Here is a 17103-nt window from a genome sequence, read left to right on the forward strand (position 1 = left end):
GCTTTAGCTTTCTTTACAGAAAAGATTGACAAAAAACTGAAGTCAAGTCAAACAGATTAAAATGATTTTTTTATTACTTGTAACAGAGCATTTTCTTGTACAGGTTTCAGGTATAGGTATTTAAAAACATCAAAACAAATTGTATTAACATGACTAGAATAGAGATCTCTCATGATTCCAAACAAAAAATAATACTATATATCACACTTGCTTCTGTGCACTTGCCCTGAAAATATTAAGAAAATGTCCGTTTTACTGGAGTATTGCAAAATATGCCTCTGGGCCTTACTTATATGTTGTGCCTCATTTTCTGATGAGAAAAATTGTGCTAAATGCAAATCCAAAATTAAAAAAGGTGAAATTGAAATGTGACACCAAGCAAAACGTGTTAACTTCAGTAAGTGCAGTAAGTGACCTGTCCATTCGTCAAATTTTTTAAATCCACAAAATATCATCTTCTGTATTCTGTTGCATTGGACTAGATAGAGCAAGTTTTGTAAGATCGCTCTCAACCAGAGATGTATCAATTGGAACCCCTGAGACTTCTGTAAATAAATAAGCATTTTCGTTTTTTAAAAAAGAACAAACTGGCAGCAAATTACAGAAAAAGGTATTCATGAATAACACAATTGATATTATTACCAGTTGATGTTTTCAAGCGACCGGGAAGAAGTCTATTGTTTTGGGAAATACTGGCTGATATGGCCCTATTTTCCCCTAATCGAGATCCTATAGGAACAGCGGGTTCTTCTTCAGCCTCTTCAGATTCATGAATAGGTGATATTGGTTTCCGTACTGTAACAATTGTGAATTGTGATGATTAATTGCTGATTCAAAAAAACATTTCACATTACCATGACTAAAATTACCTTCAGAGCCAACTGCGCCAGCAGAATAAGATTCAGCTATTATGTCTAGCACAGATGTTATTATCTTTTTCATAACAGAGATATCAATTGATGGCTCATTAGAGGAGGAAGTTAAAGGGTCTTGTTTTTTATTGGCATTTAGGATATAACGAAGGGATGCATATGTAGCATCTTCCCAACCCTGTAAAAACATGGTCAATTGACATGTTTTAGAAATTTTATTTCAGTGATTTGGTGTAATTTTCATTTATTGCGCATACCTGATCATCTGAATCTGTAATTACAGGAGACATAGCAGAATAAAATGTTTTGGTGTATTTAGAAGGACTCTCAGACAGTTTCAACAAAGTGTGGATCAGTTCTACAGCACACCCCAAACCCCACTGTGAATTTTCAAGATCCTGGAAATGTAAACAGCGTGGTTATGCTACTCTTGTGTTCCAAAGAAATTTGAGAGTGACCTAGACTGACCTGAAAAACTTGTTCCAATCTGTGGCTTACACCTATTATTTCAATTTGAGTTGCTGTGAGGAGAGTATCCAATTGATTCAATGGAGCTGGTTTCTTATCCTTCATTTTTGTAAGCAATCTCCTTTCAATAGACCTGAATTGCACAGATAGTTGACCTAGTTCATCCTATCAAAATATTTAACAGATCAATTATAGAACATTGCAGTCTGAAAGTCTGAAGTTGCTTTTCTTAGTTCAAAGCCTCAACTAAAAATAAATGAAACCAGGTCTACTTAATACCTTGAGGTCTGCAACTTGTTTCCGAAATGTTAGATGAGACTCTATGGCAGAAAATAAGAGTTCTAGAGGTAGTGGTGATGATGAAGTCACATTGACTGATGACTGCTGTTCAGCATTATTTGAGAGGCGTTCAAGACGAGAAACTAGTTGTTTTACAAGTAAGGCCAGAGGTAAGATACTATCACTTTGCAGCCGGTATCGTGTACTCATCTTAGCAGCAATGACTGTGACCACTCTAGAGCCAAGTGAGCACCCTAAAATGTTTGGTCCTGCACTAGATGAGTTGAACTCTGCAAAAAAGAATGTACTTCATAATCAGTAAAAGAAGGAATAATTTTAAAAATTAATTTGCGTAAAACTGTTACCTGGAAAAATGTCCGTCAAGCTTATAACAGGTATATTGGTATTCAAAGTTATTTTTATCTCTGCCTCTTTGGCTGGATTACAAGGACGAGCCACAAGTCGAAGTGGGAGTTGGCAAGTGGAAGTAAGAATTCTAGGAATTCCAGATGCAGTTATGTATGATACAATAACTGACACTTCTAAAGACCAAACATACTCTGAAGCCGCACCTTTCACCGAGATGTAGCTTGCTACTTGATAGACTTCACCTGAGCAACAAAAGAAGAGGAAATAAAGGAACCTGTTTTAAGGGCAAGGTAACTACATAATAGAAATTTTTAAAGCAAAACGACTTACTTAGGGATGGTATTGTATGGGAAGGTGGATCAGCCAAAAGTGGTGAGTGGGCTACAACTGTTACTTGTACCTTAGTCAATGGGGCATGGGCTGAGTGAGGAGACAAATTTACTGCTACATAGCACACCTCTGATTCTCCACGACTCTCAGAATGTTGACTTGGTTTAACAGTTACAGAGAGCTCTCTTTCTGCAGCTGTGTTGGCCAATAGAACACCTACAGAAATAAAACAATAATTTACATTTTTAAAAAACAACATCCACCTTTCCAAAAATATTAGAGAAAAATCAATCTATTTATGCTTAAATATTGTAAGACAACTCTTGTTTTCTTACTGGAACTATCATTAAAAGCTCGAATTACAGTGCCCAGATAGTTAAGTTCTCTTTCAGCCTCTTGGTAGTCAATGGGCTTTGGTTCAATTGATGGTGCCACAAAGAGGGAGGGTTCTGTGCCTAAATAGCAGCACTGAAGCTCCCCTGTCTCAGACAGTAGCACTATGACTCCATCCATTCCCTTTTTCAGTGGAAAAAATGAACAAAATTTGATTATTTCCATTCAACCTTTCCTTTTAAAGGATTGACTAGATAGTCTAGATAGATTAAGTTATTTTACCTGAAGTGATGCACGAGAAATAGCAATTGGAGATATTGGAAGTTGTGCTGACCATCGAAGGGTAGTGTTATTCTGCACAAGAAGTGTTCCAGTGTCAGTGGCTATCAGTACCATCAGCAGACCCTCAGGAACTAAAAAGGAGAAAAAAAAGATTGTAAGTCCTGCATATAAATTCTGGAGTGCAACAAATTACTACAGACCTGTGCGATATGGAAAAAAACAGCGAGGGTGAAACTCAAACCGACACATGAACTTTAATGTGCCATGGTCCCTAAGACAAAACAAATTATGCTCCCCCAAAACAAGAATATCTACTTCTGAGGCAGAGTGAGCAACACAAGCAATATCAAGAGCGGATTCTCCAATATTTAGACTCCATTCTGGAATTAATAGTTTCTTGGCATCCTCACTTGTGTCTGCTAGGACTTGATATCTGAAAATGCATTAAATATGATGTTAACAACAACAAAATTAAAATTTTCAAAAAGGTTGTTTAAAAAATGAAAGAGGTACCTGTAACTATCTATGTGAAAGTGTGAATTGCATGTTAGAAATGCATCAGTTGAAGGGACAAAAATGAGTGGCCCTGGTAATAAAAAATTTGGTAGCTGTCTAGAAAAGACAAATGACTCCTGTTCATAGAATGATAGTGTTCCATCAAGTGCTTGCACACAGAGGAAGTCTCTTCCTTTGACTCCCCCAAAAGGCCCCACAATCAGACTGTATGCTGATCTTCGAAGCTGATGCTCATAGACAAAAACTAACGCACTTTGTTCACCTGATGCAAAAAAAAGGGGGGGGGGGAGTAAAACAAATATGTTTAGTAAACTGAAGACCTCAGAGGAGCCAAAATTTCATTTTTATGTGATGCAAATTACCATGATCTGTATTTCCTCCTCGGATCACCAAACTGTAAATGGCTACACTTCTGGGGTGCAGAACAGCTAAGTGGAACTGCTGAGATCCACTGAATAAACAGGAGTATAATATTTCATTTAAAATTTAAAATTCATTAAAATATTCTAACACATTGATTCCCGAGGTGGGGATTATAAACACAGCTTATTGTGGCCACACATGCGGTCATGTGGGACTTATCGAGTTAAATTTTACTCACGAGATAAATCTGCCAACATGTAGCTGCAAGACAGGGTGAGGTAAGCTTGTCTCAATGAGAAGGTCACTTGGCTTATAGCTGGGTGCCTCAGATGCAGTTGGTAGATTTGGACAGAACACTCTAATGTTTCCAACATGACTTCCAACAATTATCATAGATGTTTCATTACCACTGTTACCGAGACCAGATACACACAGAGAAGCCTTTGGGACACAGTTGAGAAAAATAATATAACATTCGCATCAGGTTTTAATGGAAGTTCTACAATAATACAGGAATATCTTCAAAATACCTGGTCAAAACCTTCTTCTTGACCACAGGATGTACTCCACCATTCTCGCGCTTTAAAAAGTGACATGGCAACTGAAAATGTTGGATCTTTTGGATCACAACATTCTATTAGGCAGGGTTATGGTGCCCAGTCAATCTTTGAGACAGACATTCCCTTGTACAAAATAAGCTTATGACACGTCATGAATTAGAAAAATACAAAGGCACTCTGAAAAAAACTAAAATTGGCAACTTTGGTATAATAAAATCATCCTTGCGATTAATTTCAGATTAGCAGTTGACTTTTTCAGCCGGAATGAATGTAAACAAATAACCCATAAACAGAAAGGTATTTCAATGCGGGGAGGGGAGAGGGAGGGGTGGGAGAAAGATAGAGGGGGAGAAGCAACGAACTTTACTATGACGTCATTGTTTTGGACAGGATGAAAATGAGAAATCTCTTCGCCACAAGCAGAAGAGCCCACGTGTTATTGCCGTCTGCTTGTGCTCTTGTGCTTGAGACAATTTGTGCTCTGCACAAATTTTACTTGCGTTCACTTTCGTTTATATTAGCATTGAAAGAGGTTGTCACGAATCTTCATCTGACAATGGGGAAAATAAATGTCACAATGTTGCGGTATTTAAGTAAAGAAGATTTTCGTGTGTTAACGGCTGTAAGCAAAGAAATAGTTGTAGGCTTTGAAGGGTTAACTGTACCAAAAATCCAAAAATCTCAATCAAATTTGATTTGTATTATTCTAGGTTGAAATGGGTATGAAGAACCATGAGTTAGTACCTGGGTCACTTGCTGCCTCAATCGCTAGTTTGAGACACGGTGGTGCTCACAAATTAATGAGAGAACTATGCAAACACCGTTTGCTCAGTTATGAACGAGGAAAGCATTGTATGTATTACCTGAAGAAGTCTAGAGAGCATTTTTACCCAATTTCCAATTTCATGCTTTTCATCAAAGTGCTGACTTTGTTTCTGAAAAATGTATTAAAATTTCTTTATTTTACTTGCAGATGATGGTTATCGCCTTACTAACCTTGGATATGATTACCTTGCCTTGAAAGCACTAACTAGCCGCGGAGTTGTTGCCTCATTTGGCAATCAAATTGGCGTTGGGAAGGAATCAAATATTTATGTTGTAGCCAATGAGGATGGAGAGCCCCTTTGCTTGAAGCTTCACAGGTAAAGCTTTCACAATCCTATTGCAATTTCTGCTAACATGCATATGTTTATCAATGTTCTTATTGTGATTACAGACTTGGGCGAACTTGTTTTCGCCGTCTTCGAGAAAAAAGGGACTACCATGCTCATCGTAATGCTGCATCTTGGATTTATCTGTCTCGCATATCAGCCACTAAAGAGTTTGCATATATGAAAGCACTTTATGAACGCGGTTTTCCAGTTCCCACTCCTATTGACTTTAATCGTCATTGTGTTATTATGAATCTAATTCAAGGGAGACCAATGTATGAACAAACTTTCTAAAAATCTTTTTCTTGTTAGCTTTCTCCCTTTCAACCCTAAATTTGAGCTTTTGTACATTAATGGATTAAATTCCTACAGGTGTCAACTCAATGAAGTCGAAGATGTTGAATGGTTATATGATGAACTCATGAATCTTATCATTAAATTCGGAAATTATGGTGTTATACATGGAGACTTTAATGAGTTTAATTTAATGATAACTGATGATGGAAAACCTATTGTGATTGACTTTCCTCAAATGGTATCAATCAATCATGTAAATGCTGAAATGTAAGTGTTTTTCTCTACCTTTCTAATTTTTCTATATTTTGGGACTGATTTTTAACTTTATTGAAAAATAGGTTTTTCATGCGAGATGTAAATTGCATCCGTGATTTCTTTAAGAGGAGATTTGGATATGAGAGTGAACACCATCCCACTTTTGCTGACATTGTGTGAGTATTTCTGAGATCCTGTTTAGTTAGAAGACTAAAACTTAGGTCAATGCTTAAATGACTTATCTTTTTGAACTCTATTCAGGCGTGAATCAGCTTTAGATGTTGAAGTTTCGGCCAGTGGATTTACCAAACAGATGGAGAAGGATCTCCTAGTGGAGATGGGTGTTGAAGAAGATGAGGTAGTTGGCAGTGATGACAATGATAGTGCAGAAAGTTCTGAAGATGATAGCAAAGATTTTGGCATTGAAACACTCAGGAAGCAAGTGGAACAAATTATTGTTGAAGATGAAGATAAATCCAGGAAAGGTACATCACAAGCAGTTGCTTGTAGTATCTATTCAGCAGACCATGAGGACAAAAGTACTACATCTACCAATTGTGAAACTTCTACATCTACTGCTGGTGTTTCTGGGAGGGAAAAAATACCCAATGATAACTTGGAACTATGTTCTGGAGAAACAAAAATGCTACGATCTAGAATTGATTCAGAGTGCTTAAGTGATGCATTTAGTGTTCGCAGTGCTAGGACTAATGGGTTATCAACAGCTTCAACTATCTCCCCTGATGTCATAAAGTCTAGAGTCCAAGTTGCTTTAAACCGGAGAGAGAAGCAGGCAGAAAGGAAAAGAATACAAGCCAAGGGAGAAGCAAGTGCCACAACAAGGTCTCGTAGAGATAATGCAAAGACAATTAAAGAATCTAATGGGATATGGGGGTGGGATTAAAAGTTTCCCTTGGGACTATAAATAAATAAAAGCAACAATATGATTGATTAAAATTTTCTTTATTTCAGTATTCATATAAAAGTTCTTACCATTTAGCTGGGTAACTTTCCTGTAAGTAGTACTTAAATGCTTCCATATTTTATTGAGGCAATGTTTCTGCCCATAATTGATTGATACAAATAGTGTAAGCTGTGTCAAAAGAACACAGAAACTTGTCAATTTGCTTACATTCACATCAGCCTAAACTTTGTAAAAATATAGTTTTTAAAATAAATTATACTAAATGGTAGGATAACAACCAACATGTGTTAAATCTATCCTGCAACAAGGCACAACATAATCAAATCGGTAACCGGACCAAGTATACAAAGAATGTTAAATCTATTAGTTCTAAATTATAGGATATATGGGAAAATATATGGTTTCTATGAATTCTTATTTAGGTGCCAAATGATTAACAAAGTTAACCAAGACTGCTAGTCATGCATTAAAACTGCCAGCCCTTTTTGTATTCCAAGCTTTCTTTTTAAATTGGCACAGCACAAAGCCTAAGAAGGCTCACCAACTCTGGGCTTCTCCACTCGACCCCGAAAGTCTCTACACCTATCTCTCTTTTACCAAAAAAGAGCCTGGTAAAAGAATTAGAAACAAAACGCTGAAAATTTAAGAAAGCAGGAGTAAACACACTCTGGCCCAACTTTGCTCAAAACCGCTGCATTTAAAAAAAATAATCAAGTTGATTAGTATTTCAGATTTGCTTTACAAATTATTCTGAGGAATGCAAAACTGAAAGTCAAAATATATAGGAATGATTAAATTTACCACAAACAACAAAGAAAATGAACTCAGGCATACTGGTGTCCGTACATAATTAACAACCAATTTTTATGCTAAAACAAATGATCATGCTACAGCTTTAAGGGTTTGAGGGCAACAATTCAGTCAAAATACATCCTTGATGAGTTTCAAAGACAACTCAGAAAAGGGGACAGGTCAATCAAGGAGTAAGCAAAGTAACAATATAGGTTGTAAGCATAAATATATAGAACTTGGAATCAGATTAACAAATAAAAATAACCAAAGTTAGATAAGATAACTAAACTATTAGTCTAACAAAAACATAAGATACTAAAATTCATCCTACTACTGTAAACTACAGAACCAGTAATAAATAATTAGAAACACTAATACTGTAATCATCTGATGATTTTACAAACATGACTGGGCACAAGTAGAGAGAAATCTATTCCATGTGTCAGAATTGGTCAAAACAACTTTGGCTTAACTAGTCAAAAAACCAGTAATAAAATAAGTAAAAGTAAAATTGCAAAACATGATATGCAAAACAAACAGCAGATTGAACAAATGCAAATCAAACAACCAACATATCTATCAGGACTTTGATGTTCAGAAAGTAAATTGAAACCTGAAGTTCACTAAATGAATGAACTGGTGAACCATAGCATTAAGAGAATAATTACCGGTAGCGGACAATTTTGTAAGAGTTGGGTAGACATGACGCTATTATGAAATGAATCACTATCATTTTAAATTATAAAACTGAAGGTAGAACGCATCCAGCACTCATCATGGTTTATCCTATTTAAAAAAAAGAAGTTTAAAAAATCCATTAGAAAGCATTTCAAATGCAAACTGTGAAAGGTTTAGGACAACTCACCATAATTTCCCAGCCTTCAACATCACCAGCAAGCTGATAGTGTTGCCGTCGCAATGCTGCCAAACGCTGCCTTTCTTGTTGCAGAGATGCCTCCAGTTCTAAAACCTTAACTTGACAGTCCATTTCAAGGCGTTTAGCCTGATGGAGTGTCAGACCGGACACATCTAGCTCTTCTGTAATATACAGACAATGTCATTATTTAACTTAAAGTCTGATATTAATAGCCAAGTTGGAGGAAACAAAAAGTTTACCATTATCTTCAATGAGTTGAGCACAGTCTTTTGCTGTTGCAACTACTTGTCCAGTTGCTTGAGTAACACCTCGCGATGCCTGTGACAATGCAGTAAGATTGGCACTATCTCGCGATGCTTTCACTCGACTTGCAACAACAAGCTGGGCAGTGCTAGCAGCAATCTCTTGAGATGCAACAATGAGAGATTCTAGTTTGCCCTCGCCACTAACCACCTTGTCAGCAGCCGTTCTGAAATATCAAATTAAATTATGATGTAAATGAACGAAACGAAAGGCAAAATATAAATAGTTTAACTAGAACAAGGTTGAGGACACATACAACAAAAACTTTGCTCCCATTGCAACAGCCTTAGCAGCAGAAATGAGGCCTTCAGTCCATTGATGGTTTCTCTTATAGAATTCTTTAGCAGAGGCGGTGCCCTAAAGAGGAAAAATAATGAGAGAATAGAATATCATGTATATAATTTTTGGAGTTGTGCTTCATTAAATCATTAGATAACAAAAAGAGAACATTTTACCTTTCCTTTAGCCACAATCTCAGCCTGTAAGAGGCGTGCTTTCTGAACAAGTATCCTAATAGCTAACATAAGAGCAGTACAAGTGTCTAGAATCTTTTCATTCACTTCTAGCTTTAGACCAGAGTCTCTTGTGCGAGATTTACTGAGAATTTCCTGTAAGATATAAGAGTCAATAAAATATTTGACCAAAATTTCAATAGAATAAAAAATAAATAAATATAAAACTTACAGCAATTCTGCTAGCAGCTTCCTCTATAGCTTTATCCATGTTTGCTAACTCAGTCTCAACCATATCACCAACGATTTCCACAGAATCACCCTTTATCTGACCAGTCAGTCTTTCAAGCAGACTTCCTAATTCATCCATTTTCTCCACAGCAGAGTCAGCGAGCTGCTTTACAACTTGGCTACCCTCTTCATCTTTGACACATCTTAATAGTGATAAAATTGAGCCACCAAAATCTTTACATTTTTCAGCCATATCTGAAAAAATTGATAGCATATTGTTGTGCACATAGCCAAATAATGATAAGAACAACAACTATATCCATAAACTGCTACATACGTTCTCCTAATTCAATGTCAGGAGAAGTGTTGGATGTTGCCTTGGCTTGCAATGTATAGGCAGCTGACAAATGGGCCATCTGAATCACATGACGTATAAGTTTTTCAAAATAGGACCAGTTCCCAATTACAGTCTCAACTGAGTGAGGTACCATAGTAGGGAGAGCAACAATCGAATCCCGCAGTGGTACTACCAAAGTTTCAAAGTAGTCTAAACACAGACCAATTGTATTAGGCAATGCATGCACAAATAAAGTAAGAACCATGAAAATACTATGAAACAAACCTGGAGTGCATGACAATGCTGATATAGCGGGGTTATCTACTTCATGAACAGATTTTTCCACTATAACTTCTGCTTCACTGATACAAGCAACTACAATATTCAAGAAAATGTTAGTTTTTTTCTTTTGAAATAATACATACATAATATTATAATCAATTACATCTTTACCTAAAATATTTTTGAGGGCATTATGCTGCTCTTGAGTTATTAGTTGAGCTTTCTGTAATTCGATTTGTGACTTTTCCAATTCTTTGGTTAAAACCTGACAACGATACAATGTTTGTGGATTGGTAAAATTGAAATTACACTTGAACTTGAGCACCAAAAGAAACAAGGGATCCCTGTTAAAAACTTACCAAAACTTTATCGCGATCAGCTACCAGTTCTGTCAATTGTGCTTCAACTTCTAATTTCCGCTTCTCTGCCTCTTCATTTGCCTTTTGAATTCCAGTGATCTGTTTATCCACATCTGCTTTCTGAAAGTAGAGCACAACATGTTCTGTCAGAGTTTTCAGAAAAAGGAGAAATGAAGTCACAAAGAACATAATTCTGTACTTGAAAGGCAGTGCTAAAACAATTAAAAGATTTCCAAGGTATCATCAGAAAGTGATCATAAGTTAGTATTTAAAATCTTTAGCAAATAGGATAGAAGAGAGTGGGAAATGGACAATGTGGTACAGGTTTGCTGCTATAGAAATTACTTTTTCAGCAACATTCTACCACTGTTGGCTCCCAAAGGTGCAAGTGCATAGTGCAAATCCACCACCACATCCACATCTAAAGGCTCATGACTATGCTGTCTGAAATTGCTAATTGAAATTTATACATTTGTTGAAAGTGCTCTTGCGGACCCTGGGGGCAAGACTGCGCACTGATATAAAAACATGATACATGTAATACAATAAACAATTAATGATAAGTTTAGATAAAAAATTTAAATTGCAAACGAATGTTGAGAAACTGTTACAGAAGGCAAAACCGTTGATGATCGAAAATTTCAAACAACATGGTAGTCATGATCAATTTTAAGAAAAAATGGTGGTAGAAGCCTTACTATAGATACTATCAGACTATTAGCAGCCTGAGCAAACAATGTCATCTTGTCATACACTTTCAAATCTTTCTCCAAACCTGCTTTCTGGAAAGGGTAGAAGTTAATTCGGAAAACAGAAAAGATAAGAATTTGTTCACATAATTTTGAAAACTTGAAAACCAGGAAAGTACCAACGAAGAAGTAACAAACATAAAACCAATTGTTGAGGTGTACTCAATTTATATTTTCCGAGAAAACATACCTGACGAAGGAGCTGGATGTGCTCTTCTCGCAGCTTGCTGTAGACTTCTTTGAGCCTCAAAAACTTATCTTCAAAAGCTTTGGCACGTTCTGAACAAGAAAGGTCATGATTAGATTAAGAAGATTTCAAATGTTTAAAGATTCTAAAAGAATGGGGAATCAAAAAATCAGTTTCAGCTAGGGCAAAAAAAAAAAAACAAAAAAAAACACTAAATAAAATTATAAATTGCAGTGAATTGATTTGAATTAGTCCTTATTTGAATTGGTTTTGAACTCTGAAACAGTCAATTTGTGTGTGTTTAAACTGGTCTAAATTTGAGATGGTCTGTAATAGTTTTAATTGAAATGAATTGGGTCTCTCAATGTGTTGAAATATTGGAATAGTGGTCTACATCAAAATGGTCAGTTGTAACCCCTTGCTTCTTAGAGCACGAATTTTAGAAAGGATGATGGGGAGGAATTGGGATGAAAGAGGAGGGGAACAAACAGATACAGTAGTGCAGGTTTGAGTTCCTATCTTTCTTAACTTCAAAACAAAAGCCCAGGAGGCAAAAGTCATGGAGAAGGGCGAAAGTTCATTTCTGGGGTGAGTACAACATGTGTCTACGTCTTGAACTTACTTTCAGCTTCCTCAGTTTTATCAGCAACAGTTGTCTGACGCATGAGGTCTTCATGAAGCTGTTTTTCTTGTAAAAGCTCAGAATCTTTGGTTGCTAGAGCCGTTTCCAAATCTGCTAGACGGTTATGCAGGCGATCCACAATTACATGGTGATCTTGTCTTAATTTATTATTTTCCTGTTGCAATTGCTCCACTTTGTGAATATGTTCTTGCTGTAATTTATCCATTCGTTGAAAGTGCTCTTGCTGCAATAGCTCTATTCGTTGTATCCATTCATCAGAGGGAGCAGCAGGGGCAAGCTGAGGCACACTCAAATCCACAAGGTCTCCTGACAATGAGCCTGATGGTGAGCCTGCATCAGAGGCATCATTAAATTCCGATGCATCAGCTTCAGATTGTTCCAAGTCTGTGGGCAGTCGCACAACAGGTGTCACATAGCCCAAAAACTCAGATTGAATCAAGAAATTTGGTGCTTTCTGTCACAAAAACAATTCAACACTTGTAAAAATTTGAACAAATACCTAGCACAGGAACATGCTCTTCTGTACAGAAGAAATAATAATCATCATAATACCTCTGGTAAAGGTGGTATAACAATTAGGTTGCGAAAATATTGCAAGGTGTTTGCACTCAAATAGAACTGTTTCAAGTCCTTGAACTGTTTTGAAAAACGTTCTCTATGACCTTGTAAAGTATCTGCAGGAAGCTCCGAATGAAGCTTGAAAAGAATCTTGACACAATAATCATATAACTGAGATGAGTCCTGAATGCATGGAATCAATGGGGCCAAACGGCATTGCCCACAGCTTGTCATTGAATTTGACCTTGACATGTCTAAAGATCCAAATACTGCAAAAGAAACAGGAAAACTTAGTTTTATAGAAAGGAAAATAAAGGTTATTCCAGGAGCAAAACTTACTGGCACTTTGAAGAGCAAGTATTTCATCCATGTAATCAAACATTTCTACAGCCATTTCAAAATAGTTATTAACATTATTTTCTCCAATAGAGTCAAGATCTTCTTGGGAAACTGCTAAGTTGCCAGGAAAGCGGGGGTTTCTCCTATGGAAGTCCAACTTTACAATCAGCAATTGAGTGTACTGCTGGATTAATTTTCCATAGCTTTCTTTCAGGTGACCCTGTGATTGATTTAATTTTAATAACATTGCTATTCAGGGTTTAGTGTCTCAAGTTGCAGTATAAGTTATGCATTAAAACTGAGAGTCAACGTACCCATAGCTTTCCGATATTTCTTATCTTGTCTTTGTATCTCTGAGACTGTGGAACAACTGATTCATAGCCTTCACGTAAAATTTTGTGAAGGACATGACAAAACTTCCATGCCACAATTCTGTTGCCCTCAAGAGGCAAACGATTTACACTCTCCCAAAAAGTCCGAGAACTCTTTTCCTGGAATGTGCCAATAATAGCACCTTGCAATGTTAAGGATTAAACACAAATTATGACAAGAATTTACCACATAACAGTAAAGTCTATTATTCAAAAAAAAAAAAAAAAAAAAAAAAGAGAGCACAATGCAACTGCATAAGGTCCACACAATAAAGGATACTGCGAACATGTTTTTCCTTTACTGGGCATTCAATTGCGTTTATGGCTTTACTGATGCTAACGTGCTGAAACAAACAATAACAAAAAAGAAAAAAGACAGTTTATTATTTCATCCTAATTAGATTTGATTTTGCATTTTGCTCAAAAGCTGTTCATATTGTAAATGCCACAGCCATATAAAGGCCACAGTTTTCATGAGAATGACCAAGTGCATAGAACTTATGTGGACTGAGGAAAGGTTAGACTTGTATCTAATCTCAATGTCGACTGGTCAGGACACAGGCCGCCGCCTCCACCCACTGTTATGACAGCTTAGGAATTGGTAGTGCAAGTGACAATAATTCTGCACCAGGTTTCAAGACATAGCAGTCAAACATTACGTATGTACCTGTTTGTAATAAAACGAGGGAGGAAATTGTGCTAGGCCGGACATTCTTTCTGTATTACCTTAGCGGCCCACAACAGAATAGCAACTAAAAGTCATTGATAAGATTGTTATCTCAACCTGTCATCCTGTCTCATGGCTTAATCTTATCTCAGTGGGGATCAGAATGGACATTGAACTTAATCATGCACAGAACAGGTTAAACTTAGGCACCACTAGTATCAGAGAGCTGTAATACACATAGTAGTGAGTAATTATTGTGCTGAATGACAATCAACAGTACTAGTCTAAGATCATTGATTGTTGATTGCTTTAAAGACTTTCCACAGCAATGAACCCAAGTCCATACCTAAAGATAATAATGATGCAGAAATGTAACAAAAGAGAGAAAAAGTGGATATCCCGGAAACTTCACAAAATGATGCACTTCAAATATCTTTTAAGGCAGAGCTGCCACTTAAGGCTAGTTGGACATGGTATACTCGGTATACTACAAAGCCCTATAACTACGCTGTGATTGATAAAATTATATTAACTTGACACTCACAAAACTGGCCACTTGAAGCCCTCCACTAACTCGACTTTAGATAATTTCACAATTGAAAAATTAAAAGACGAAATGATCAAGTTCCGAAAGAAAAACGAAACAAACCTGAAATTTCTCAAAGTTTTCTCGTTCCAGCTCCAGGCTAGATTTTCTAGGCTGAAGAACTCTTGGCAATGATATAGACGCCATAATGTCACAAATAGAGAGCAAGACTTCACAAAACAGCGACTTTAAAGGCTTAACCCATCTGCATGTAACGAAGATACGGTCTCACAAACTGCTGGTTGTTGGTTATGGTTTAATTGTTTCTCTCTCCCCTTTCCCAACAACATTTATGGCCTGTCCCTGTCTCTCTTTCTCCCACCTCCTACATCCTACATCTCACTCTCACTCTTTCTTCTTTCGAGCTCTTTCTATTGTGCTTGTTCTCTCTCTCCTTTTCCCTTGTTTTCGTTTTCTCCTGTCTGGCTCTTTTCATTGTGCGAATAAGGTTTTGGGGGTTGCCTGATTGTTGACATATGCACACAAGTGAAGTATTTCGCTATTTTCCTAGGTATTTCAATTAAACTCGTCTGTGCGTAGTTAGAAGTTTACTATGAAGATCCACATTAAGGTTTTACAAGGACAAGAGTGTTCTATGGAGGTAAGTTAGTTGCATCTTTTCATCCTCTTATTTTCCATTTAACCTGTATTTTTCTGAAATGAAACAAAACCAGTCAGATCAGTTTTACCCGTCATTTTTTCTACCTCTAATTGAATCGGTTACTATATCTACGTAGGTGAGATAATCCATTACCTACAAACATTTAAATATCCCTCCCCTCCCCCTCAAAAATAAAGAAGTTTTCATAGGTTACAATACAAAGCACTTTAAAAGCATTGGTGGGTCTTCTTTCAAGGATTTTTTCTGCAGTTTACACCCTATTCCCAATTAATTTGAGAGACTTTACATTTCCTCTTTTGACTCGGCCAAGAAAGAAAGTTTTCCCTCAAACTTGTTGATTGAGTTTCTCCTGTTGTGCCCTACCCCACTTGCTACCGTCCATACATTTGCCGAAAATTTGTTTCAGGTTTCATCAGATATGTCTGTTTTGGAATTGAAGGAACAGGTTTTTAGTAGATTAAAAATACCCGTAAGTCAACAAAAATTCCTTGTGAGTGGAAAAACTCTTGCAGGTCAGTCCTCTGTTTCAATTACTGTAACAGCCAAAGTTTTAATTGCCATAATTAAGTATCCCATTAATGAGTGATTTGTCTTTTTTTGCAGATGAGAAATCATTAGATCACTATGACGTAAAAGAAGGAACAAAACTGATTGTAGCAATTCGTAAGACTGAAGATGGTGGTCCAGATGCTAATCTATTGCGCTCAGCAGCTTACACATTCCTTAGAAGATTTTACACTGAACCAGAGGCTCGTAAAATTCAAGAAGAGTTCATAAAGGTATTGATTCAGAACCAATTGTTATCAAGTCATTTGTCTGTTTGTTTAAAGGATTATCATATTTCTTTATTCCTCTTATCTCTTTTCAGAGCTTTCATAAATCTGTGAGTAGTTTGAGCTTGGATGATTTGGAACTAATAGCTACAATGCATATTAATGAAGTGAAGTAGGTAGAAATAAGGTGTGTGGATTCAACAAGTACGTTAAGGGGAAGTTTCTGAAGCATTCTGGCCACTTGGTGTCCATTTTCATTTGTTAATTTTTATTGATTTTGTAAGATGAGATGTAATTGAGAGAGAAAGCACATCTGAATGTTATCTACTTACATTGTACCAAATGAAACAATAAATTAAATTTATTTTGAATAATGTTAAAATCTGACCTCATTCTTACACCTTTTTTATTTTGGTTTTCAAAACTAATTTCCAGGTGGTTTAATTTTTTCCTTGTTGGTCCCAGGATAGAAAGTTCTAAACACTCGTCTAATTTTACGGCAATACAGGTTGTCTTCCTCAGTTCTCAAAGCGTTAGGTTTATAAATAGGGGGATGATCATCATATCGTCTGCAATCAGGTGGTGGCTGTTGACCCATGAACCATGCTCTCTTATTCATCTGTGGCAAGTCATTATACTTGATTCGGAATATTTTCTCCCATGCATAAACCTAAGATAAAACAGAGAAAAACGAAACAACAAGATGTTAGTTTTATTTGAAACACTGCATTAGACTAATTCTTGCTTGATTCTAAAATAAAACTACCTCTGGTTTTGGTTGCACTCTGGGACGGTTAGATGTGATGAACTTATACTGATTTTCCAACCAATTCCGCCTTTCTTCATATTCTATGTCAGCAACATATGGCTTCTCTGAGAGGTAAGGTCTCATTTCTAAGCCTACTCTTTCTTTTGGCTCCAATAAATACATTTTGATGATTTGTTTGAGGACATTTTCATTAAACCCTAAAAAAT

The 17103-nt window shown here is 36.5% G+C and overlaps 5 protein-coding genes across 6 annotated transcripts; 2 read left to right on the plus strand and 3 right to left on the minus strand.

Moving 5' to 3' along the window:
- Nucleotides 1-50: 50 nt before the first annotated feature.
- Nucleotides 51-4682, minus strand: LOC113201728 (protein PTHB1). The gene is made up of 15 exons (XM_026415608.2): nt 4343-4682; nt 4051-4253; nt 3812-3900; nt 3447-3711; nt 3134-3366; nt 2934-3064; nt 2654-2834; nt 2319-2534; nt 1985-2230; nt 1620-1909; nt 1341-1505; nt 1130-1270; nt 870-1050; nt 643-795; nt 51-545 (listed from the first exon to the last, which is right to left on the minus strand). The coding sequence occupies exons 1-15, from the start codon at nt 4406-4408 to the stop codon at nt 436-438; spliced, it is 2670 nt and encodes an 889-aa protein (XP_026271393.1). The 5' UTR covers nt 4409-4682; the 3' UTR covers nt 51-435.
- Nucleotides 4683-4791: 109 nt separating this feature from the next.
- LOC113201744 (serine/threonine-protein kinase RIO2) lies at nt 4792-9138 on the plus strand. The gene is made up of 7 exons (XM_026415636.2): nt 4792-4994; nt 5083-5224; nt 5346-5514; nt 5589-5798; nt 5896-6087; nt 6159-6251; nt 6337-9138. Exons 1-7 carry the CDS (start codon nt 4929-4931, stop codon nt 6977-6979), a joined length of 1515 nt encoding a protein of 504 aa, XP_026271421.1. The 5' UTR covers nt 4792-4928; the 3' UTR covers nt 6980-9138.
- On the minus strand, nt 7020-15021 carry LOC113201742 (huntingtin-interacting protein 1). Of its 2 annotated transcripts, none has more exons than XM_026415633.2 (17): nt 14797-15021; nt 13761-13824; nt 13424-13623; nt 13110-13329; nt 12765-13039; nt 12192-12666; nt 11573-11661; nt 10634-10753; nt 10446-10539; nt 10278-10367; nt 9993-10202; nt 9657-9910; nt 9428-9580; nt 9229-9329; nt 8909-9138; nt 8658-8830; nt 7020-8578 (listed from the first exon to the last, which is right to left on the minus strand). In XM_026415633.2, exons 1-17 carry the CDS (start codon nt 14878-14880, stop codon nt 8567-8569), a joined length of 2844 nt encoding a protein of 947 aa, XP_026271418.1. In that variant the 5' UTR covers nt 14881-15021; the 3' UTR covers nt 7020-8566. The 2 variants fall into 2 exon arrangements, with proteins under 2 accessions (XP_026271418.1, XP_026271419.1); XM_026415634.2 differs by lacking the exon at nt 14797-15021 and adding an exon at nt 14148-14762.
- A 118-nt stretch (nt 15022-15139) lies between these two features.
- On the plus strand, nt 15140-16510 carry LOC113201746 (ubiquitin-like protein 4A). The gene is made up of 4 exons (XM_026415639.2): nt 15140-15334; nt 15762-15867; nt 15959-16134; nt 16224-16510. Exons 1-4 carry the CDS (start codon nt 15287-15289, stop codon nt 16302-16304), a joined length of 411 nt encoding a protein of 136 aa, XP_026271424.1. The 5' UTR covers nt 15140-15286; the 3' UTR covers nt 16305-16510.
- LOC127750142 (uncharacterized) lies at nt 16376-17097 on the minus strand. The gene is made up of 2 exons (XM_052270830.1): nt 16895-17097; nt 16376-16798 (listed from the first exon to the last, which is right to left on the minus strand). The coding sequence occupies exons 1-2, from the start codon at nt 17057-17059 to the stop codon at nt 16553-16555; spliced, it is 411 nt and encodes a 136-aa protein (XP_052126790.1). The 5' UTR covers nt 17060-17097; the 3' UTR covers nt 16376-16552.
- Between the last annotated feature and the right edge of the window lie 6 nt (nt 17098-17103).

This window comes from Frankliniella occidentalis, unplaced genomic scaffold (genome assembly GCF_000697945.3).
Source record: "Frankliniella occidentalis isolate FOCC.00 unplaced genomic scaffold, Focc_3.1 Scaffold6, whole genome shotgun sequence".
Lineage (NCBI taxonomy): Eukaryota > Metazoa > Arthropoda > Insecta > Thysanoptera > Thripidae > Frankliniella > Frankliniella occidentalis.

What these genes read in the sequence shown, in the direction of transcription:
- LOC127750142 (XM_052270830.1), bottom strand. Translation starts at nt 17,059, where the DNA reads ATGTATTTATTGGAGCCAAAAGAAAGAGTAGGCTTAGAAATGAGACCT. An exon ending in GAGTGCAACCAAAACCAGAG is followed by an intron (nt 16,799 to 16,894) that starts GTAGTTTTATTT and finishes GTTTTATCTTAG; the next exon opens with GTTTATGCATGGGAGAAAAT.
- LOC113201742 (XM_026415633.2), bottom strand. Translation starts at nt 14,880, where the DNA reads ATGGCGTCTATATCATTGCCAAGAGTTCTTCAGCCTAGAAAATCTAGC. An exon ending in AAAACTTTGAGAAATTTCAG is followed by an intron (nt 13,825 to 14,796) that starts GTTTGTTTCGTT and finishes TGTTTGTTTCAG; the next exon opens with CACGTTAGCATCAGTAAAGC. An exon ending in CTGATCGCGATAAAGTTTTG is followed by an intron (nt 10,540 to 10,633) that starts GTAAGTTTTTAA and finishes TATCGTTGTCAG; the next exon opens with GTTTTAACCAAAGAATTGGA.
- LOC113201728 (XM_026415608.2), bottom strand. Translation starts at nt 4,408, where the DNA reads ATGTCACTTTTTAAAGCGCGAGAATGGTGGAGTACATCCTGTGGTCAA. An exon ending in CCATACAATACCATCCCTAA is followed by an intron (nt 2,231 to 2,318) that starts GTAAGTCGTTTT and finishes TTTGTTGCTCAG; the next exon opens with GTGAAGTCTATCAAGTAGCA. An exon ending in GATTGGAACAAGTTTTTCAG is followed by an intron (nt 1,271 to 1,340) that starts GTCAGTCTAGGT and finishes TTACATTTCCAG; the next exon opens with GATCTTGAAAATTCACAGTG.
- LOC113201744 (XM_026415636.2), top strand. Translation starts at nt 4,929, where the DNA reads ATGGGGAAAATAAATGTCACAATGTTGCGGTATTTAAGTAAAGAAGAT. An exon ending in TTATGAACGAGGAAAGCATT is followed by an intron (nt 5,225 to 5,345) that starts GTATGTATTACC and finishes TTTTACTTGCAG; the next exon opens with ATGATGGTTATCGCCTTACT. An exon ending in AATCATGTAAATGCTGAAAT is followed by an intron (nt 6,088 to 6,158) that starts GTAAGTGTTTTT and finishes ATTGAAAAATAG; the next exon opens with GTTTTTCATGCGAGATGTAA.
- LOC113201746 (XM_026415639.2), top strand. Translation starts at nt 15,287, where the DNA reads ATGAAGATCCACATTAAGGTTTTACAAGGACAAGAGTGTTCTATGGAG. An exon ending in GACAAGAGTGTTCTATGGAG is followed by an intron (nt 15,335 to 15,761) that starts GTAAGTTAGTTG and finishes AATTTGTTTCAG; the next exon opens with GTTTCATCAGATATGTCTGT. An exon ending in TTCAAGAAGAGTTCATAAAG is followed by an intron (nt 16,135 to 16,223) that starts GTATTGATTCAG and finishes ATCTCTTTTCAG; the next exon opens with AGCTTTCATAAATCTGTGAG.